Consider the following 23,539-nt stretch of genomic DNA (forward strand, 5'->3'; position numbering starts at 1 on the left):
ACCAATTTCTATGGAGGGAGATGAGACCAATAAAGTATTTTAGCTTTTGCATAATTGAGAGACAGCAGGAGAGAGAAATACAGATTCAGTGGGTGGATATTGGCGGATTCCAGATACTTGTTTTGTCTTGTTCGTGGAATTCAATTCCTGTCTCATTGTGGGGCCATCGGGTGCATATCCTTTTAGAACCGTTATGTTAACAACACCAACCAAAATATAGTACCACCCTATTCAAATTTGCAATAATGCACAACACTTTCTTGTTACAGCAAATACAAGTGAAATACAGTTTATAGTGTCCAAATCTTTGGTTATATTAGTATTATATTAACTAATGTTAGTACAACTGTATATTCTTAGTAAACATCCAAACATATTACTCTTAACAATTAGTATGTCGTATTACGTATATCACGCTTTAATTCTGAACATTTTGAGCTTCTATAAAATGGACCATCAACCCTTTGAGTGGCGCTGCAGCTCGTGTATCATCGGACGGATATGACGCAACTATAATACTTTCGAAAACACAGGCGGGGAGCCTAGGGCAACTAATTAATAAATAATTCACTCGAACCACATGCAATTTGAAATGCAGTCATATCAAGATTAATCCTTATCTTTAGTGGCACCTGACACATTTTCACAAGCAAATAAGAGAAGATCAGATGCTCAATCTGATGTCATGTCTTCAGAATACATGCACTTTTCTCATTTATTTTAATGCACATTTGAAATTAATGCCTATTATTGAACCATCGTGCTGGTACAGCCATATGTAACGCTTTTTACAATGTGGTTACGTCATTTGCTGTACCTACCACCATTTTAGCAATCTCCTTCACTTTACAGAATGTAATCTGCATGTGCATCTGAGCGACTTGAACATGCCGACGGATCAGGTACGGTTGGGTCGGAAGCGCCCGGTACCGTCCTGTCCGAACCCTCTATTTCTGCAGTGGTTAACAGAGTTACGGGACCACGCTAAGGAGAAGGGCTTAAAAACACAGTACGTGTACCAAAAGGTAAGCGAATATATTGGGTTTAATTTAGAACGTTTGTTTTAATGTAATGAAAACAAGTCCGTTAGAAAAATACGTGGTTAAACCCATTTTTTCAGGACAGCTGCATGTGTCTTATGCATTTAATAGGCAATAAACTCTTTGAAGAAATACCCTCTCCCACTGAAAAATGGAAAAGAGGCGAAGATCCTGCAGAATTTTGGCGACGGAATTTGCAAGATTTTGGACGAGAGGCTTCAGAAGCATTACCTTGAAAACGGTAAGGCGTATCAGTTGTATTGCAAAGGTTTGAGGAGCTTCACACTCCTCCTCTCTCTTAAAACAATAGTTTATCTATTTGATTAATGTGGTGTACAACGGACTAAAAATAATATTTGGACACTCTTAAAAATAAATTAGTATCACTACATTGAACATCAAAAACAAACCATATCACAAAAATAAATTTCTTAGGTTTTAAATGATAGAATGTTAAAAGAATGGTTCACCAGAGACTATTTAGTTCAAGATGGAGCACTTGTATTAAAATGAATGGTAGAAATTGGAACACCCAATATGGCAGATGTTGAAATGGAAGTTCTGCCGCCTTACAGGTTAAAAAGCCAATCACCTTTTGGATACAGACATAAATCATGTTGTTCCAAACCCATTTGAAAATATACAAATTATTGCTGTCAGTTGATAAATTTTTGATTATAAATCTTGATTAATCACATAATTTTTCATAGTTAATTGCGATTAATCACAGATTTCGAAAGTGCTTAAATTTGACTACAGTCGAAGTCAGAAGTTTACATACACTTAGGTTGAAGTCTTTAAAACTCATTTTTTAACCATTCTACAGATTTCATATTGGCAAACTATCTTCTTTGTGCATGACATGAATAATTTTTCCAACAATTGTTTACATACAGATTGTTTCACTTTTAATTTATTATATCACAATTCCAGTGGGTCAGAAGTTTACATACACCAAGTAAATTGTGCCTTTAAGCAGCTTGGAAAATTCCAGAAAATTATGTCAAGGCTTTAGACAATTAGCTTCTGATAGGCTAATTGGAGTCAATTGGAGGTGTATCTGTGGATGTATTTTAAGGCCTACCTTCTAACTCAGTGCCTCTTTGCTTGACATCATGGGAAAATCAAAAGAAATCAGCAAAGACCTCAGAAAAAAAAAATGTGGACCTCCACAAGTCTGGTTCATCTTTTGGAGCAATTACCAAACACCTGAACGTACCACGCTCATCTGTACAAACAATAGTATGCAAGTATTAACACCATGCCATCATACCGCTCAGGAAGGAGACACATTCTGTCTCCTAGAGATGAACGTAGTTTGGTGCAAAAAGTGCAAATCAATCCCAAAACAACAGCAAAGGACCTTGTGAAGACACTGGAGGAAACAGGTAGACAAGTATCTATATCCACAGTAAAATGTGTCCTATATCGATGTAACCTGAAAGGCTGCTCAGCAAAGAAGAAGCCAATGCTCCAAAACCTCCATAAAAAAGCCAGAATACAGTTTGCAAGTGCACATGGGGACAAAGATCTTACTTTTTGGAGAAATGTCCTCTGGTCTGATGAAACAAAAATTTAACTGTTTGGCCATAATGACCATCGTTATGTTTGGAGGAAAAAGGGTGAGGCTTGCAAGCCAAAGAACACCATCCTAACCATGAAGCATGGGGGTGGCAGTATCATGTTGTGGGGGTGCTTTGCTGCAGGAGGGACTAGTGCACTTCACAAAATAGATGGTACCATGAGGAAAGAATATTATGTTGATATATTGAAGCAACATCTCAAGACTTCAGCCAGGAAGTTAAAGCATGTTCACAAATGGGTCTTCAAAATGGACAATGACTCCAAGCATACCTCCACAGTTGTGGCAAAATGGCTTATGGAAAACAAAGTCAAGGTATTGGAGTGGCCATCACAAGTCCTGACCTCAGTCTGATAGAAAATTTGTGGGCAGAACTGAAAAAGTGTGTGCGAGCAAGGAGGCCTACAAACCTGACTCAGTTACACCAGTTCTGTCTGGAGGAATGGGCCAAAATTCCAGCAACTTACTGTGAGAAGCTTGTGGAAGGCTACCCAAAACTTTTGACCCAAGTTAAACAATTTAAAGGCAATGCTACCAAATACTAACAAAGTGTATGTAAACTTCTGACCCACTGGGAATGTGATGATAGAAATAAAAGCTGAAATAAATCATTCTCTCTACTATTATTCTGATATTTCACATTCTTAAATTAAAGTAGTGATTCTAATTGACCTAAGACAAGGAATGTTTTCTACAATAAAATGTCAGGAATTGTGAAAAACATTTTTTTTATGTATTTGGCTAAGGTGTATGTAAACATCTGACTCAACTGTATATACTTATTCTCCTGTCAAAATGCATTTAGTTCCGTATTCGAAAATAAAATAAAATATGTAAAAATAAAGTTTATTAACATTTAGACATGCACGAATGTAGCACCAGTTCAAGTTACATTAAATGTTTCACAAAGACTAAGTGGGAGGTTGACTAAATGAAATAATTCATCCCCCCCCCCCCAAACCATCTGGGTTTGTTTTGTACAAAGAATACAGTTAAGAGGTCCTTTCTCCATCACTTGATCATTGACATGGAATCACTGTTGTGTGTGTTTGTGGTGTGACCCCAGACACATCACAAATGTTCCGCCCTATTCCAACCAGTGTTTGGAACTCACACGGAGCGAAAATTGGTGAAACATGTTAAATTAATCACATACGTTCATTTCGACAGCTCTAATACAATCACATTTTGGGGCCACTGTATGTTTCCAGTCTTTATTCTTTTTTTTTTTTTTTTTTTTTGTCTTAAAGGTTCTGATGCTCCAATCCACTTGGCTACATCTTGTCAAAGGAGCAACAAGGCTTCCTCCAGAAGTATGGAAGAACCTCACAAAGAACCTTCGGGAAATGGTGGTAAACATATGGTTGGTTTGAGTATGAATTGAGTTGTTACACTCACTTGTTCAGGTTAGAAAAAGAGTAATCTAAGCACTGTTTTTCATTGCAGAAACAAACACAAAAAGATGTAAGAAAGGAAAAAGGAAATAAGAAAAAGAGAGAATATGTGCCCCAGAAAAGGTCTGGAGGTTATGCTGTACTGGTCACATTGTATAGATATGCACAGGTAAAACAAGCACATTTGTTTTGCGCTCTAATGGTCTTTTCACCATTATCATTACACCAAAATGTGAGCATATTTTTTTGTCCCGTGTTCTGCAGATGCCTGGTAGCAAAGGCTTCATGTTTAGGAATGAACTACAGACTGAGGCACAACCTTTGTGTGACAAGTCCTTCACAGTAGTAAGGCCACTAACACATTTACCAAAACCGCTTATAGCCTGACCACTTCTTATACCCTATTTATGCCTTTTGTCCTATACATAGCCTGATCTTGGTAGCAAGTACACCGCCTGGTCCTCAATGAGCACACTTATTCTGAAAGACCTTCTGGTGAAGACTCACAGTCCTGCCAGGTGAGATGTCCCATAAACTGACCAGAGTATGTGAGTGGAGTGGACCAACAGTGATTTTCACTCCCTGCTCCAGGTATTCTGAAATTACTCCTCTCTAACTCCACTCTAGGGTTTCACAAATTCCATTCTAAATTGACCCTTTGCTAAGCTCCTCCCCCCTTGGTTACCGTTGTTTGCTCTGACAAGCTTTGCAGAACTTCTTATAGGAATGAATGGGAGATTACAGTGAACGGTGCAATTTTTGGCAAAATATTCTCATAAAGGAAATTGATAATCCTATGTGGGCTGGAATGAAGACATTTTAAAGCATATCAGTCTGGTGTTTTGCAAAAGAAATAGTTAAATAACACCGTAATTTGATTGAAAATTTGGAGACCGTGAATTAGAACACAGTCACTTGAAAAGAGGAAAGCGTAATTTGATGATTACACACCTGATAACATTAGTTTAATTGAACAGATCTGCTTATAACATCTCATAACACACTCACTATGATGCTGTAAACTCTTTATTTACTATTGCCTTTACTAAGACCTGAATCAATACATAAATGAATTAATATTAAGTTATTGGATTTCATTTACCTTGGATCAAATGTAGATGTCCTTGCTGATGGTATACATTTTTATTTAGGAATGAGGGCTGACACAGTTTAATCCATAGTATGCTCTACTCAAGATTTATTTAAAGATTTGAAAAAAGGAGAAAAAAAAACCCACTGTGTATCCTCTCTACGTACCTTGTCACTATTACATGTATTGCATTATGGGCTGTAAATACAGCAAGAGCTCTGACATTCAAAAAAACTGCTGCTTACTCCAGGCAAAATTACACAACTCCACACTGCTCCCATATTGTGGACCTGACCTACAATCCCAGTCCTAATACCAGGCTTCATATATGAAACATTCTAAACTCCTTATCGGCTCTAATATGTGACTTTCAGTTCAAATTAGCCACTGCATGATTTTTAATCGTGTATGCATATCAGAAACAGAATACCACTCTAAGCCAATACTGTGATTTGAAAACTATTTTCCTGCTTTACATGGAGTCTTATTTCTCTTTGTGGTTCTCGTCATTTCTCTTTCCCTGTTTGATTTTAGGTATGCATTGACTGAAAAGGGTCTGGCTTTAGCCGAGAAGCTGGATGAAGGGAAGGATCAAAAACATGCAGAAGAGAAAAGTGAAGAGGAAAGTTCTGGGCATGGACCAGGGGTTGTGGACCTGACTTTGGAAGAGGATGAGGAAGGAGAGAAAGAGATTTGGTGGGTAACAAAGAGTTCTATTTTATACCTGGAGAGAGCGGTCCGTTAGCATTCCCATTCATCTCAATTGCAGTTGTGGCTGGCGCATGCACCACCGAAAGTATGAGACCTGGATGCTGGTCTCATAATTATTATTTATTTATTTTTTTCTTTGAGACAGTCACTTCATGGCCTGGGTAGCTCAGCAAGTAAAGATGCTAACTACCACAACTGGAGACGCAAGGTCGAATCTAGGGCGTGCTGAGTGACTCCAGTCAGGCTTCCTAAGCAAACAATTAGGGTGGGTAGAGTCACGTTGGGTTAACCTCCTCCTGGTCGCTATAATGTGGTTCTCGCTCTCGGTGGGGCGCTTGGTGAGATGTGCGTGGATGCCGCGGAGAATAGCATGTGCCTCCACATGCGCTACGTCTCCACGGTAACGCGCTCAACAAGCCACGTGATAAGATACGCGGATTGACTGTATCAGACGCAGAGGCAACTGAGATTTGTCCTCCGCCACCCGGATTGAGGCGAGTCATTACGCAACCACGAAGATTTAGAGCGCATTGGGAATTGGGCATTACAAATTGAGGAGGAAAAAAAAACAAAAAACAGAGACAGTCACTTCAGCCTAAAGTAAATAATAATTGTATATTAAAACTCCTTGCAGCAGACAGGGAAAAACATAAGTCTATTTCACGTTAAAAAAAATCGGTCACTGATGAAACATCTACTATATAATTATATTTTATATGTTGCTTGCAAAAAATGTAACCAAAAAAAGCTAACCAGCCAAACCTTGACCCCCTGGTCGATACAAGTGGGTTTAGCAATGTGGTTAAGTGGTCAAAAACATAGGCATAAACATAACAGTTAGCTATAGCTTTAAGTGTGAGCATATATGCTTAAATTCCAATTTTTGTGACAATTAAGATTCAGTCACCAATATTTAAGATTGATTTGTCTGGAAATCAATGCAGTTTACAATATTGGTTACCTGTGTTTAAAATCGAGCTGTCAGAATGGTTTTACTTGTAGTGAGTGTCTGAAGTGGTGTCTGTTGTAGCATATTAATAATATAAACATTCCTTCACCCATAGCTCAAGCAAATCTTCAGAAAGCATTACTACGGCTCTCACTGTGAACCAGGCCAAGAATCTTGACCCTGTGTCAGGTGCTACAGGACAATCCCAGGCTTTAGAGACGGGGAAAACAGCAATGGGTTGCCATCTTCTCCCTGGCTCTTATGACATTGTGTTATGCGTTGACATCATCGAGACAACCGGGTGAGAGGAAAAGAGATTATATATGTAGTACAATTTTACATATATTACTTAACATGAGGTTCTCTAATATTGTTTTACAGAACAGCTAATAGATGTGCATATATTCTGAAATTGACAGGGGAAGTAGTGGTTGCAAACAAGAATTGGTCAAGGAACTTCAAAGGAATGGTGTGACTTTTGACATCAGGAAACTGAATGTAGGGGACTTCCTTTGGGTGGCACGTGAGAAAGTGGCACCTGTGCCAGGTAAAACACACACAAGCCGAACCTTCATTTGTCATTTGTGTATTTTGCGTTAAGGACACAGGACTATCACCAGCAGATGTCAGCGTTGCTCTTCTCAGAAGAGACAATTTGTCTCTACAGACCTCATACCTACCTGTAAAGTTGAAAATTGATTTCACAAGCACCACTATGTTTTGAGGGTTGCAGCTCTTAAGCTATAACTTATTTTTAATAGTTGTCTAGTTGAGTCCATTAATCGATTTGAATTCGACTAGTGATGTCTTGGCACTAATATTTCCAATTTGCATATACAGTATTGCAGGTAAGTGTAGCATTTGTGTCATCTTTATCAAAGTACATTTGAGCCACTTTGCTTTTTCAATGTAGAGCCATCGTGCTCCACACCCGCTGTATTTCCTACAGACACTGTTTTATAAATCAAGTGGTAAGCGACTAATTGACTTCAGGCTGACAGTGTCGATCGACTACAGTAGTTATTGTCGAGAAGTCTGTGCAACCCCTACTATGTTTAATGATAATAACATGTCATTTTAATACTTAAAGTGCCTAAAGTCTTCTGAAAAAATAAAAAAAACCTATATATGCAGAGTCCCAATGGTCATGGAAAATCTGGAAATATAAGAGAATTTAAAAAATGATGATATGGAAAAGTCGTGGAAATTAATTAAATTCTAACAAGTAATTGAAATTTGAATATACATATAATTTAACACTGTTTGAAAAAAAATTAAGTTAGGCTCAGCTCTAAAATATTTTGAAGCTAGAAATTGCTCTTTGTGAGTGCAATCTCTATGAAATTGTTTTCAAAAACTCTAATGCTGGATTTCTACAGGACATATCACAAATGACTAGAAAAGTCATGGAAATTCATTGATCAAAAGGCATGGGAACCCTGTATATGTAAGAACACAATTTTGTTGTCCTTCAGGACAGCTGCGTCCTCCGGTAGCAAAAGAGCTAGTGCTTGATTACATCATTGAGAGGAAAAGGATGGATGACCTGTGTGGAAGCATCATAGATGGACGCTTCAGGGAGCAGAAGGTTTGAACCATAACAACATATGTATATGTGTAACCTGTGTAAAATTTGCATATGTAATTTATGTATACAATTTTAATTTGACAGTTAAAGGGATAGTTCACCCAAAAATAAAAATTCTCTCATCATTTGCTCACCTTCATGCAATCCAGATGTGTATGACTTTATTTCTTCAGCAGAACACAAAGATTTTTAGAAGAACATTTCAGCTCTGTATGTCTGTACAAATGAAAGTGAAAGGTAGCCAGACCTTTGAAGCTCCACAAAGCATATAAAGTCACCATAAAAGTAATCCATATGACTCCAGTGGTTAAATCCATATCTTCAGAAGCGATATGATCACTTTGGGTGAGAAACAGATAAATATTTAAGTCCTTTTTTGCTATAAATCTCCACTTTCACTATCAGAATTAAAAGAAAGTAAAAGTGGAGATTTATAGTAAAAAAGGACTTAAATATTTATCTGTTTCTCACCCACACCTATCATATTGCTTCTGAAGATATGGATTTAACCACTGGAGTCATATGGATTACTTTTATGCTGCCTTTTTGCTTTTTGGACATACAGAGCTGAATTATTGTTCTAAAAATCTTCGTTTGTGTTCTGCAGAAGAAAGTCATACACATCTGGGATGGCATGAGGGTGAGTAAATGATGAGAATTTTCATTCTGGCTGAAATATCCCTTTAATGTTTTTTGTTTTTATAACCAAATAGGCAGGAATGTAAATATAAAGTTGAACCTTGTCTGAGCTCAGCACATTCAGTCTTGTATACTTCAGACTTCAATATGTTGAAAAACAAAAGTTGAGAATATGGACCTAGGGTCACATTTTCCCTGTAACACTTGTTTTTGGAGAGAGAAAAAACACACCTAAATCCATTTATAGCATTTAGATTTCATTACTCACCTGTTTCTTCCTTCCATCACTCACTTGCTCACAGTTTCGATTGAAGAGGTGTGGTCTGCATAAACCCATTTATCTTGTGGAGGAGTGCGGATCAGCAGCAGCTCATCTCAGTTTACCTGAGAGTACATTACAACAAGCTATAGTCAATACACAGGTACACCCGTACTACAGCAGGCCATAGAAACAGTCACACAGACTAGTAAATGAAGACGTGTTTGTATACATGTGTGATTCTCTCAGGTGGTTGATGGCTTCTTTGTGAAGCGTGTACAAGATGTGAAAGAGTCGGCCGCTTACCTCACCATCATGACTAGATACCTCCAGAAACTTTACCAGGTTTGTTTTAAACAAAACCAAAGGACATAAAAATATTTATGCTCTATTTATTCAGCATGTGTAATTCAGTTCTCTAAACATTTCATATTTTTGTCTTTTTACTCATGCTCAGAATTGCACGTTATTCTGTCACTCCAGAGAACTGGAAAGGGATGGAGAGAATGAGAGGGAGCAAACGGAGAACCTCTCCTGTTCTCTCATGTCCTTCACAGAGTTTAACTATGGGGCTATCAAAAACAAGGTAATCAGTGTGAAAGGAAATCACAAGCCACCTAAAAAAAAAAAATCATTTTTTCCTTGTAAACTCCAGCCATTATTTCCAATCCGGATGTCATTCTTTCTCTCTCGAACACGCATACAAACACAGTGCCAAACAGTGCGGGAAGTATTTGCAAGACAGCTTATGCAGATCAGTGGAATCTCTGGTGATAAAGCGGCTGCTGTACTTGAACACTACAGCACAGTCAGCAGGTGTGACTCACTCTCTATTATTTCAGAGACACTCACTTAAAGTTAATTAATTAATATTCCATTATTACAGACACTCATTAAATTACTGTCTACTACTCTGTTGTCTCAGACACTCAATCATTAAATCACTCATTTATATTCCACTATCACAGACCAACACTACCTGTATAAAACCAGTTTTGCATAAACATGAGCTTAACACAGAAACCTTGTTATGCTTAGTTCCTGTTGACATTCTGGAAAGTCATTTAATTTTACCCATGGAACCATTTGAAAAAGGCTGATGCCCCATTAATCATTTGACCTCCCTTGATTTGAACTTTTTTTTTCTAACAATGCTTTCTTTCCTTAGTTTATTGAAAGCATATGATCAGTGCTCTACTGAAACAGAAAAAGAGAAGCTACTGTCATCTATCAAATATGGAAAACTCAAAAGGTTTGTTTAAGCTATTGCACTGTCACTGTGTAGGTTAAAGGGAGAGTTAACCCAAAAATGACAATTCTCTCATTATTTACTCACACTTATGCCACCTCAAACTCATATGACTTTCTTCTGTGAAACATAAACGAAGATATTTTGAAGGATATATCATGTATGTGTGTGTCCGTCCATACAATGCAAGTCAGTGGGGTCCAAAACTTTCAAGATCAAAAAAAGGACATGAAGGTAATCAATACAACTTGAGTGGTTTAATCCATGTGTACTGAATAGATATAAAAGGTTTTGGGTGAGAAATAGACCAAAATGTAAGTCCTTTTTCACTATAAATCTTGGAACCTGCAGTCTCCTAGGCACATTCATGAGAGAAGCTTGTTCACACTGCATGTACAGTGCACAGAGATTGATTTAACCACTTGAGTAATATGAACTACTTTTATGCTGCCTTTTATGTACTTTTTGGAGATTGAAAGTTTTGGACCCCATTGGCTTGCATTGTATGAAAAAATTCACATCATATATCCTTCAAAATAAATACAATTGTGCAAAAAGTAATACGAGTTTGAGAGAACTATCATTTTCTAGTATTCCTTTAAAGGGATAGTTCACCCAAAAAGGAAAATTCTCTCAACATTTACTCTTCCCCCATGCTGTCCCAGATGTGTATGACTTTCTTCTGCTGAACACAAAGATTTTTAATACTGTTTGATATACAGTAGATATACATAACTTGCCCAGGCTTCCAAGAAACAGGAAAAATTCCCGACTTTTTAATTAAAATAATTACATGATGTTTGCGATTGTAGGGAGGTACATGCAGATTTCAGACATATATTCGGTGATTGAATGACTAATGTTTACTCGCCAAAATTAGATGATTTCCAATTAAGTCAATAGGGACATTGGAGTGTTTAGGCATAGCAATATGGCAGCGCAATGGCTTCACTTATATGACGTCATGAGCAATACAGTTCTATATATATATATATATATATATATATATATAATATCTCATCAGTGGTTCTCACCCAAAACTGATTGGATCACTTCAGAACACATGGATTAAATCACTGGAGTTGTATGGATTACTTTTATGCTGCCTTTATGACCTTTTTGGAGCTTCCCAATTTTGGTCACCATTAACTTGCATTGTGTGGACCTACAGAGCTGAAATATTCTTCTAAAAATCTTCAGTTGTGTTGTGAAAGTCATACTCCTCTGGGATGGCATGAGGGTGAGCAAATGATGATTATTTTCATTTTTGGGTGAACTTTAATAATGTTCCTGCTTCTCTGAATGTTTAAATGGATCTTATCTGAACAAATCATAGATGATGCATTGATCACAGAGTAATTTTTCTTTTTTATTTATTTATTTATTTATTTATTTATTTTTTAATGATTAATTTGCCCAAAGATAATTTGCTCTAAAGACCGTATATCCATATATTTCATTGTAGGAATCTTGGACCAGCCTTGAGCCGCACTGTATATCAGCTTTATTGTACGCGTGGACCTCTGACATAGGTTTTCAATGAGGATCCTTATTGTAAAAAAATTGTCTGCATTTCAATTCCATTGCATTTTTTGTACATTTATTTTGATTCTCAAATGATGTGTAAAGTAATACAATTTTGAATTTAAAGAAAAATATGCTTGAACGGTATATATGATGTAACTTACTTCCTGTCTGTATTTTTTCTATTTGTGCTGTTCGATTCTCTGTCCTATGCTTCAAACCATGAATTGCAAACTTGCTGTGCTTTAATCACTGAAGCATACGATTTAAAAAAAAAAAAGCAGACGTGGCATTAAAGTGGGGGAAAGAATTGCAAGGGTGACATTGGTGCAAAGGACTGGCAACAGTTGCATTATTTTAGTGCAGGTCGGTGACAACAGTGTTAAGAAAGGAGCGTTGATGTAACAGCTGCCCTGCCTGCAGGAGATTGGAGGGACTCCGCTGACGTCCTCTGAATCACCCTCAAGGAGAAAAACGGATTTCGACGAAAACGACCAGGGCGCCTTGAATCCACGCTGGTTGCTTTCGTGGAAATGTGTTATGACGTTTTGCTGGCTGCATCCATCGTTCAGATAGGCGTGCGTGTTATGATATTATCGATGCATCCTCTTCCCATCATCCATGTTTCTGGACATACGGCTATAACAATGACAACAACACAGTGAAGGTGATGAAGCTAGTGGTGAAATGGTCAGAACCGAGAGACTATTTGAGAAGATATGCATGCACTTGATGTGTGAAGGGCAAGGAGGAGACAGATCCGGCTGGGTAATGTGGCGTTGATCATGCGCCCAGGGTGCCGCGCTGGAGGAACCGATACGCGGCGGATCGGGTGACTTACCCGCAGGGGAAGACCCAGTCGTGGGCCGCCACATCCTGAACCGACCATCCTCGGGGTCTTCCCCCACGATTAGAGGAACGGAGCAAAGATGCAAGAGACGACGGTAGATGCAGAAGAGCCCCTTCTGAACGGGTCTGGGAGGGAAGAGGTGAGGCGAGGGCATGTTTCATTCAAATATACTGGCCGCAACCCCGATTTAAATATTGCAGTTTCTTAAACTTCACAGGTACCTTTTAATTAGTGTCAGACATGATGTGATTAAGCCACACACTGATCGGTATTTAGCTGTTTAATTGAATTAGTGTTAAATATCGAGATCTTTTTACTATGACTGTGTCTCTATAAGCAAATACTGAATTCCATGTTTTGCTTCTGTACTGCATTAGTTGTTTTCCCAAAATTGTCCTGCTTCCAGTCGGCTGCACGGCAGGTACATGCCACAAATCATAGCAGCAAGTGAGTTACAGCTAGATTATGTAGTAATGTATCATGTCACCACATAAAGCGATTCGTATTATATTGTCCTCTCAGGGTGAAGGTTTTTTTTCTCTCTCTCTCTCTCTCTCTCTCTCTCTCTCCTGTTTATTCATTGGTGCTGAGTTAACCTGTCTCTTATTACATGAAGATCAATAGACTTGGAGAGAGTTTGAAGGGAAGAAAGCTGTGTCATATTAGAAATGCAGTTTTAAATTAACTTAGATGGCAGCACTTATAGGCTACAAGAGAGAGAAAGCCATTTCTGTACATTTCACAGAGCTAAAGTATTTAGCGTCCCATATTTGATCAATTGGCCACCTTGTTAAAAGAATGATAGATTTACAGTAGTAGGTGTATTGAAGTATTTAGGTCTACATATTTGAAATGTGACTGGACTGAAAATGATTCTTATGGGGTTTCCTGTTAATTGAAACGATACACAATTGGAATCGAAGAATGGTAATGACCTTTGAAAGTCTAACTATAGAGGTAAAGTGCTGTTTGAGTGAAAATGTCAAAGGATTTTCAAACTGTATTCTCAGAAATATATATATATAAATCTACATGATGATATCCATTATGCTCATTTATGAAATATTTGAAAATAAAATGGCATACTTATACATTTTTGAACAATTGACGTATCTGGATTGCTGTGGCTTATTGCAGACGAATAAGTGTTTTATTGTGGAATTTAACGTGAATTTTCTTTAAAAATATCTGATCGTGCCTGGTTATGTGCATGTAAAATGGCTAGAAATAGCGTTTTAGCTTAGCGTAAAGCTGACAGTTTGCACAAGGTTTATTTCTATTTCTTCTGCTCCAAACTTACTTAAAACTTACTTCTCTGTCTGCTCGTATGAATGTAACACATCATAAGAAAGTGTTTAATCAATGCACTTTGGATCGCATCATTTATATGTATAAATATTTTCCATCTGAAAGGACTAAATATTAAATGAAACAAATGACAATAAAATGCAAAGTAATCTCTTCAGTAATCAAACTACTTTTTGAATGTAACTATTCTAAATACCAATTATTTAAATTGTAACTAGTGGAATATAGTTACTTTTATATTGTATTTGAAATACGTAATCCCGTTACATGTATTCTGTTACTCCCCAACCGTGTGTGTGTGTGTGTGTGTGTGTGTGTGTGTGTATATATATATATATATATATATATATATATATATATATATATATATATATATATATATATATATATATATATATATATATATATATATATATATATATATTTTTTTTTTTTTCAGTTGAAGTCAGAAGTTTACCTACACTTTAGCCAAATACATTTAAACTCGGTTTTTCACAATTCCTGACATTTAATCGTAGAAAACTTTACCTGTCTTAGGTTATAGGATCACTACTTTAAAAAGTTGGTATGTCAGAATAATAGTAGAGAAAATAATTTATTTCATCACTTATTTCATCACATTCCCAGTGGGTCAGAAGTTTACATACACTTTGTTAGTATTTGGTAGCATTGCCTTTAAATTGTTTAAATTGGGTCAAACGTTTTGGGTAGCCTTCCACAAGCATCTCACAATAAGTTGCTGGAATTTTGGCCCATTCCTCCAGACAGAACTGGACTTTTCTAACTTCCTGTCTGTATTTTTATTTTTTTCTCTCATGTCTGCATTATTTCTATTTGTGCTGTTCGATTCTCTTCGGTTCAATTTAAAAAAAGGCAGACGTGGTCCCATGCTTTTTCAGTTCTGCCCACAAATTTTCTATCATTTTGAGGTCAAAGCTTTGTGATGGCCACTCCAATACTTTGACTTTGTTGTCCTTAAGCCATTTTGCCACAACTGTGGAGGTATGCTTGGAGTCATTGTCTTTAGAAAGTCCCATTTGTGACCAAGCTTTAACTTCATGGCATGATCTTTGTCCCCATGTGCACTTGCAAACTGTAGTCTGGCTTTTTTATGGAGGTTTTGGAGCAGTGGCTTCTTCCTTGCTGAGCAGCCTTTCAGGTTATGTCAATATAGGATTCATTTTACTGTGGATATAGATACTTGTCTACCTGTTTCCTCCAGCATCTTCACAAGGTCCTTTGCTGTTGTTCTGGGATTGATTTGCACTTTTCGCACCAAACTACATTCATCTCTAGGAGACAGAATGTGTCTCTTTCCTGAGTGGTATGATGGCTGCGTTGTCCCATGGTGTTTATACTTGTGTACTATTGTTTGTACAGATGAACGTGGTTTTTTTTCAGGAATTTGGAAATTGCTCTTAAGGATGAACCAGACTTGTGGAGTCCACAATTTGTTTTCTGAGGTCTTGGCTGATTTCTTTTGATTTTCCCATAATGTCAGTATGTAAAATTCTGACCCACTGGAATTGTGATATAGTCAATTAAAAGCGAAACAATCTGTCCATAAACAATTGTTGGAAAAATTATTCATGTCATACCAAAGTAGATGTCCTAAACAATTGCCAAAAATATAGTTTGCTAATATTAAATCTGTGGAGTGGTTAAATTAGTTTTAATGACTTCAACCTTCAACCAAGTGTATGTAAAGTTCTGACTTCAATTGTGTGTGTGTGTGTATGTGTGTGTGTGTGTGTGTGTGTGTGTGTGTGTATATATATATATATATATATATATATATATATATATATATAAATACATACACACACACACAACTCTTAGTTCCTGTCCTCAAATCTGATTGGACGAGAGACGTTCCATGAGTACTGATGGTCTCACACCATCAGCACTCGGACGCTTCACTGTGTGTATCATTCCGCTTGTGTGCGTGCCATTCTAAACAAAGTGTAAGAGCAGTGCAGATGTGTTAAGAGCTATCTGTCTTGTTACATTTAATATTGTGACATTACATATTTTAGCCAGCAGGTGGAGGCAAAAGACAATTTTTGTGTGTAATATGAGCCAGTTGGTTAGGTGAAGTGAGTCAGCCTCACTCAGTGTTTATATTCAACAGCGCTCTGTGATCGTTTGTATTACTACTACACTACTAAAGTTAGGAAATAGCTTTAAACGGCTTTAAACTAACAACTTAAGCATTAAGGCATGTCACAGCTGAGAGACAGAACAGACTGATTAATTACACAAACTCAAGGCGCTTACCTCTTACCGGACTTTCCACATTGGAGAGGACAAAATAGCAGAGGAGATTGCGGTTTCTATAGTGACTCTTGTGCACCAGCTACCGCGAAATAGGGAGGAATACCCCCGCTTGGATAGCTATTTTTCCACTGAAAATACAGGATGCATTTTACCAAAATGACATTATCTTCAGAAAGCTGACTAACAGACTACAGCATCATCAACAGGTGATCGCACACGCTCCATCTCTCTCTCTCTCTCTCTCTCTCTCTCACATACATATCCTTGTTTCTCCAATAACTTGTAAGAAACAGCCAAAGCCATGATTTTAGTTCCAAATGAAATTTTTGAATTTCTAACGAAGGCTTGGACGCATCATTTGGTTTGAACCAGCAATGGCAGATTCTGATCCGTCGTGTAAGAAAGTAGTTCCATGCAAAAATTTGTTTTTTGTGACAGTACTCAGTTTTTCCTATTTTTATTTTTTAATTTACATGTTCATTGAACTGTTGTAAAAAAGCAATATCACAATCGTGCTATATTGCCCTAAATCAGCACTGCTGTGATTACCTATTACCTGTGGTTGAATCACAGCAGTGCTGATGTAGGGCCATATCGCACTCTTGCTCGTGTGATATTGCTTATATATATCTCAGAAGTTTACATACACTTGAAGTCATTAAAAAAAATATTTAACCACTCCACAGATTTAATATTAGCAAACTATAGTTTTGGCAAGTGGTGTATATATATATACATACATACATACATACAGTTGTGGCCAAAAATATTGGCACCTTTGGTAAATATGAGAAGACGGCTGTTAAAAAAAATATACATTGTTTATCCTTTTGATTCATTCAAAAATTCACAAATATCTAACCTTTTTAATTGAAAGACCATTCCTCCATACAGTATCTCTACAGATCCTTCAAATTCAGAGGTCCATGTTGGTGGACTTTCCTTTTCAGTTCACCCCACAAATTTTCTATGGAGTTCAGGTCAGGGGACTGGGATGTCCATGGCAGAACCTTTTTGTGGTCAGTGAACCATTTTTTGTGTTGATTTTGATGTTTGTTTTGGATCATGCTGGAAGATCCAACCAGGGCCCATTGTAAGCTTTTGGTAGAGGCAGCCAGTTTTTTTTTTATTTTTATCTGTTGGTATTAGAGTCCGTGACAATATAAACACACGTCCTTTTCCAGGCCAATTCTTAACATCTCCAGTTGATTGGAACTTGTTAGTTATTGCCCTGATGGTGGAAATGGGTATTTTCAATGCTTTGGCTATTTTCTTATAGCCACTTCCCATTTTGTGAAGCTCAACAACCTTTTGCCACACATCAGAAATATATTCTTTAGTCTAACCCACTGTGACTGATGATTAAGGGAATTTGGCCTATGTGTTACCTCATATTTATACCCCTGTGCAACAGGAAGTCATGGCTGAACAATTTCATGTTCCTAGTCACCCAGGTGCACTAAAAAATGTAAAATATGAATGGGAAAATACTTCAAATATATTTTACTCATAAGAATTTCTATGGGTGCCAATAATTGTGGCCAGTGTGTTTTGGAGAAAAATATTTATTTAATAATGAGATATTTCCCCTCTTTCAATTGTTTTACTTCAATTAAATGTTAGATCAAAAACATAATGCATTTTTTTCACAGCCTTCTTTGCTCATACTTACCAAGGGTGCCAATATTTTTGGCCACTACTGTATGTATGTTTGTGTGTGTGTGTTTATATATATATATATATATATATATATATATATATATATATATATATATATATATTATACACACACACACAGTACTGTGCAAAAATTCACATTTTCAAACAAAGAATCAAAATCTGTTTGAAGGTTTAATTCTGTACAAATTGTTTTTTTTTCTTGGGAAGATATAGCTTATTTTCATATTTTCCCAAATTCTGTCTCTCTCTTTTTCTCTCATTGTTTATCTTACACTGTCACTTTTCTCACTCTACTTTATTCTCTGTCCCTACCTTTTTGCAGCAGCATCCAGTGAAGCAGTCCTTAGCTGCCTCTTTGTGTCGAGAGTCTCACTGGAAGTGTCTTCTCATCACTCTGCTCATGTTCGGCTGTTTCGGCACACTGGCCTGGTGCAACCTCTGCAAAGTTCCAGTTCTAGCTCCAACAGAGCCAGAGGCTGCAGTTGTTGAGCCTGGATACCCCTCTACAACCTTAACTAGTGCCAGTGTCTACATCCCTGATGAATTGGATCTGGAGAGTCCCTGTTCCAGTGGCTACATTTATATTCCTCTTGCTTTTCTGGCCATGCTGTACGTGGTTTATCTGGTGGAATGTTGGCACTGTTACTCCAAGACAGCCACATTGGCTCAAGCAGAGGTTGTGGAAGTGTACGAGCGTGTTCAGAGGCTGCAGCAGGCTACACCCTGCATCTGGTGGAAAGCCATCAGTTACCACTATGTGCGACGGACAAGACAGGTGACACGCTACCGCAATGGGGATGCCTATACTACCACACAAGTGTATCATGAACGTGTAAACACACATGCAGCAGGTTCAGAGTTTGACTATGCACGGTATGGTGTTAAAGATGTATCAAAGGAGCTAAGGGGCCTAATGGATCACCCGGCTGTACGGCTACGCTTCACTAAATGCTTTAGTTTTTCTTGTGCTCGGGCGGAGGCTGCATACCTCACCCAGCGTGCACGATTTTTTGGTGAAAATGAGGGACTGGATGACTACATGGAGGCACGAGAGGGAATGCATTTAAAGAATGTGGACTTTCGTGAGCACATTCTAGCCTTCCCTGACCCTGACAGACAGCCCTGGTATGCCAGGTGCAAAGTTTTTTGGCTGGCCTCAGCCCTACTCCTTTCCTGGCCACTTCGGGTTGTTGCAGAGTATCGCACTGCATATGTGCACTACCACGTAGAAAAACTGTTTGGTGATGCTGATGATAATAGTAGGGGGGACATAACTGAGAATGGTGGGGACACCGAAAATGGAAATGGAAATGGAGGAGGCATTGGATCAAGCTATCGTGCCATTTCTCGTGTTAATACAGTGGACATGACAGAGCTGGAGTGGCACATTCGCTGCAACCAGCAAATGGTGCCCAGCTACTCTGAGGCTTTGTTGATGGATCCTGGTGCAGGTGCCAACCAGGGGACCAACACTCCTCCAGCCAGACAAGGGACTAACTTAACAGGGGGTGGCCCAACCCTTCCAGTGGCCTTTGCCTCAGCTTACTTGCTCCAGAGCTGTCCTCGCTGCCACCACACGACAAGCAGCGCCTCCCTGCCCTCCAGGCTAAGAGGCCCAACAGCAGCCCTGCTGAGTGGAACGATGGCTGGGATGAGGGCTAGCAGGTCAGGAGGTCGTCCTGGAGGCCCAGGGAGGCTGGTTCTGAGCAGGAGTGGCTTCTCATTGGGGCGTCCTCAGGCTCCTCGCCCTTCCTCCCTCTTTCATTCCCGCAGTATTGGTGGAGGACTAGCAGTAAGAGGAGAAGAGGGAAGTGGGGGAGGAGGCTTTCTAGGTTTGGGGTCTAGACAGGTTGAAGAAAGCAGAAGAGTGCTTGAGGGAGAGGGTGATGAGGAGGTTGGAAATGAGGTGGAAAGAGAGGAAGAGGGTGAGAGGGAAGGGGAGGGAAGAGAGCAACAGGAGGAGGTAGAAGAAGAGGAAGCAAGGGAAGGAGACAGACCTCCTACATATCAAGATGCATTCTTCTTCCCAGTGTTGATTGTGCATGGAGAGGAGAGTTGCCATTTAGGTGAAGCCATTTCCTGAAAAATAGGTAAAGGAGGATGGAATTTGTCGAATCTAGAGAACAAGAAGGTTATGTTAATATAAACTCGTAAAATCTATGCAATAAAGAAATAGCAAGGAACTGTTTGTAAAATATAAGGACATACACAACAAAAGAGGCAACAACTTTCAGTAAACCTTGATCCCCCTGGTCAAAGAATGGAAAGCACCACAGGACATGCAACTTAAAGACAAGACCATAGGCACGTCTTCCGAAGATGACTAAGGACAACAGAACAGTTCATCAACAGGGATGAACACAAAGGAATGTTATTAAACTATACATAGCCAACATATAGCTGTGTACCACAAGTAAAAAAAAAAAAATATGTTGTTCTGTTTTACTGACAAAACCAAATGAACAACCTCCTTAAACTTCCACAAAATATATTGGGATTCAACTGCTAGAGGAATTTCACCATAAATATTTGTTTAATAGATCGATTTTGTTCCTGCAGGATTACAAGCCCAAGTCCCAATAATATGGAAAATTTGTTTCACTTATCAGAAACATAGTTCATGTATTTGGAGATCCTCAGCTAACACTACAATGCTAATTCTTGTTTATTGTGAAGTGCACTTTGTGTTGACATTATGTATTTTATATGTATTGTTTGTCAGTCAGTAACACTTTATTTGTACAACAGCATATCACCTGTTTTGCCTCATGAAAAGCTTGACACTGAAGAGCACCTCACAGACATAAAAAAAAAAATACAGCAAGTTGCCCTCCATCAAAGCCTTTGTGCTCATCTTTGACTGGCTCAGTTGTCACGTGTAAGTAGGCCAATCGCTGACAAGACTGATTAGTGTGCCAAGATACATCCATCTCCTGGTAACTGTGCATATGAGTGGATCCCTGTGAGACACATCTTAGTAGTGATCTCATTGCAATATACATATTTGAATGTGTTGAATAATTGCGAAATGTATACAGCTTAAATCATTCTGCTTGTGTTATGCTTTCAAGCTTCTAATATATTCTTCAAGCACACAAACTGATATACGGACAAAAACACACATTGACAAATGTATATTTAAAGCCAGTATACATACACTTAGTATACATAAGCCTAAAGCATGGAGTCGTGGTCTCTCAGTTATCCTTAAGCAGGGCAGATAAATGTTGCACATGTCCTGCAAATTATTTAAAAACACCTTTAAGAAAAAGCAAACTTTCATGCAATACTGTCGACATGTTCTATCTAAATCATGAGAATGTAAACCGTGTCATCAGTATTTCACTGTGCAGTGTGTTTAATCTATTCACCTGTTATTAATAGCTAGATGGAGGAAATATAGACTCCCAGAATACTTGAATTTCAGAATTAACAAGCACTTTCCATGAATGGGGTACAAAATGTGGCCTGAAACTCTTGAAAGATTAAGTAATTTTTCTTTTCTTTTTTAACAAATTGTCAGTGAAAGGAGGTGCATAACCTAATTAAAATTGTTATAGCTAAGCTCAGGAGGTCAAACTAAATAATAGATGAGCTGTTTTATTTTCCATGAGGTTTGCCATTTTTGCAGCCCTGTAACACATTTTGGAAATCTAAAAGATTTCTGACCTGTTTTCTGTGATTTTTTTTTTATTTTATTTTATTTTATTTTTATTTTTATTTTTTTTCTATTTTTAGCAGGAAACATTCAAATTAAATAGACAAAATGTATTAAATGTATATAATTTGTTTGATAATTTGTTCTTACAGAAACTTGGGAAACAGGACTGCAGGCTGAGCTTTATTATTGCAGTCAGTTGAGCAAATGGAATGAGATTCCAGCTGATGTTACTTCTGTCACAATTTTAAGGAACGTTACACTTTTTTGTAATAGGGGAAAAATCATGCGATAACAGGGTTACACACAAAATGTGGCATACAGCGAATTTTTTTTTTCTTTCTTCATTTTTACTGTTTAAATGATATCTAATAGCTCTCCAAGAACAAAAAGAAAAAAAAAGAGATTTGTGCTTTTAATTCTTTAAAGTAATAAGACACCAAAATGTACCATATTCATGGAATGTTCCAACAACAGAATTTCTAGAATTTAAAACACTTGGCTTTGAATTCCAGAACCTCTGATAGATGCATGACTTGTCCTCTAGAACTCCTCTAGGTGGGAGTTTTTTTCAAACTATAGATTTGTGCAGGTTGCAAAAGATTCAGACTGTCATAAGATCAGCATATGTGTTTTCAAGGGAATGCAGATTTGTATACAGGTTTATTAAATATGCTTTTGAGAATTAAATCAAGCAAGAACCCTTTAACATTTTTACTTTTAAATGTAACATTTTAAAGCAGTTTAACTGTAGCATCAAAAACAGAAGCAATATTTTCCTTATTGTGACAATGCCCTGAATATTATCAATTAACACTAGGAATAAACCAGTTCATCATGATGTTTCTGGAACATTATGTTTTGCTTGTTCAGCTGAAATACAGGGACTTTTTTATTGTCCCCTAAATTATTAGGTTGCAAGCCAATAAATATTGCTTCGATGCCTCAAACAGGTTTGTCTGAATTATGTTTCACACTAGTAAAGAAAAAAAGTGTTTGGCTTGGCCTTGTGAAAGGAGATATGCCACTGTAAGTGTGTTGGGGACCAGGTCAGTATAATGATTGTCACTGTCAATGTCACTGATGATCATGATAAAGGTACTACTGCTGATGGTACATAATAAACTACTTGATTTAAAGTCTTACTTGTGTTTTGCCTTAAAGTAATCCTACCAACAATGATCACCCTTAAACCCCTTACTCTTTTATTTTAAAGTACTCTGTTAGATGCGTTCTCTAAAATTTGCTACTTTGTGCTTGCACCTGTGTGTGTGTGCATGTGTTTGTGTCAGTGTTGGGTGTAATCCAATTACAAAGTAATTAGTTACTGTAATCTAATTACTTTTTAGTTAAAAAAAACCTAGTGTAATGCATAACATTTTAAATTCTTGTAATCAGATTACAGTTACTGACTTTCAATTAATTTAATTACTTTTAAGTACATTATAGGGTTATACTTATTTCTAATATATTATTTATGTAGAATTCATGAATTATGGCACAGAAACGAGTCATTGTGAAGGAGAAATGAGAGGTGCTGAGTGTATGACTTGTGTGTAACAATGAACAACAAAGAAATATAGACATTATTTTGAATAATTAGTAATTAGTAATGTGATTACTTTTTCCAATTACGTAATTAGTCAAATAATCTGATTACAATTCTAGAGGAAATAATTAGTAATTTGTAGTGGATTACTATTTTTAACCCTGAGAGACCCAAGCATTGATATTCTTAACA

The 23,539-nt window shown here is 37.5% G+C and overlaps 1 protein-coding gene across 5 annotated transcripts; it reads left to right on the forward strand.

Moving 5' to 3' along the window:
- The first annotated feature begins 521 nt into the window (after positions 1-521).
- On the forward strand, positions 522-22,991 carry LOC127413506 (crossover junction endonuclease MUS81-like). 5 transcript variants are annotated; one of them, XM_051650722.1, is made up of 16 exons: positions 522-1,025; positions 1,152-1,281; positions 3,873-3,985; positions 4,069-4,185; positions 4,281-4,361; positions 4,446-4,534; positions 5,641-5,802; positions 6,882-7,067; positions 7,186-7,313; positions 8,242-8,354; positions 9,296-9,415; positions 9,502-9,597; positions 9,710-9,838; positions 9,965-10,068; positions 10,421-10,504; positions 18,463-18,605. In XM_051650722.1, exons 1-16 carry the CDS (start codon positions 888-890, stop codon positions 18,473-18,475), a joined length of 1,803 nt encoding a protein of 600 aa, XP_051506682.1. In that variant the 5' UTR covers positions 522-887; the 3' UTR covers positions 18,476-18,605. The 5 variants fall into 5 exon arrangements, with proteins under 5 accessions (XP_051506682.1, XP_051506665.1, XP_051506690.1 ...); XM_051650705.1 differs by lacking the exon at positions 18,463-18,605 and adding an exon at positions 11,967-13,905; XM_051650730.1 differs by lacking the exon at positions 18,463-18,605 and adding an exon at positions 11,967-14,309 and having other exon boundaries at positions 893-1,025; positions 3,873-3,974.
- Positions 22,992-23,539: the final 548 nt, after the last annotated feature.

This window comes from Myxocyprinus asiaticus, chromosome 2 (genome assembly GCF_019703515.2).
Source record: "Myxocyprinus asiaticus isolate MX2 ecotype Aquarium Trade chromosome 2, UBuf_Myxa_2, whole genome shotgun sequence".
Classification (NCBI taxonomy): domain Eukaryota; kingdom Metazoa; phylum Chordata; class Actinopteri; order Cypriniformes; family Catostomidae; genus Myxocyprinus; species Myxocyprinus asiaticus.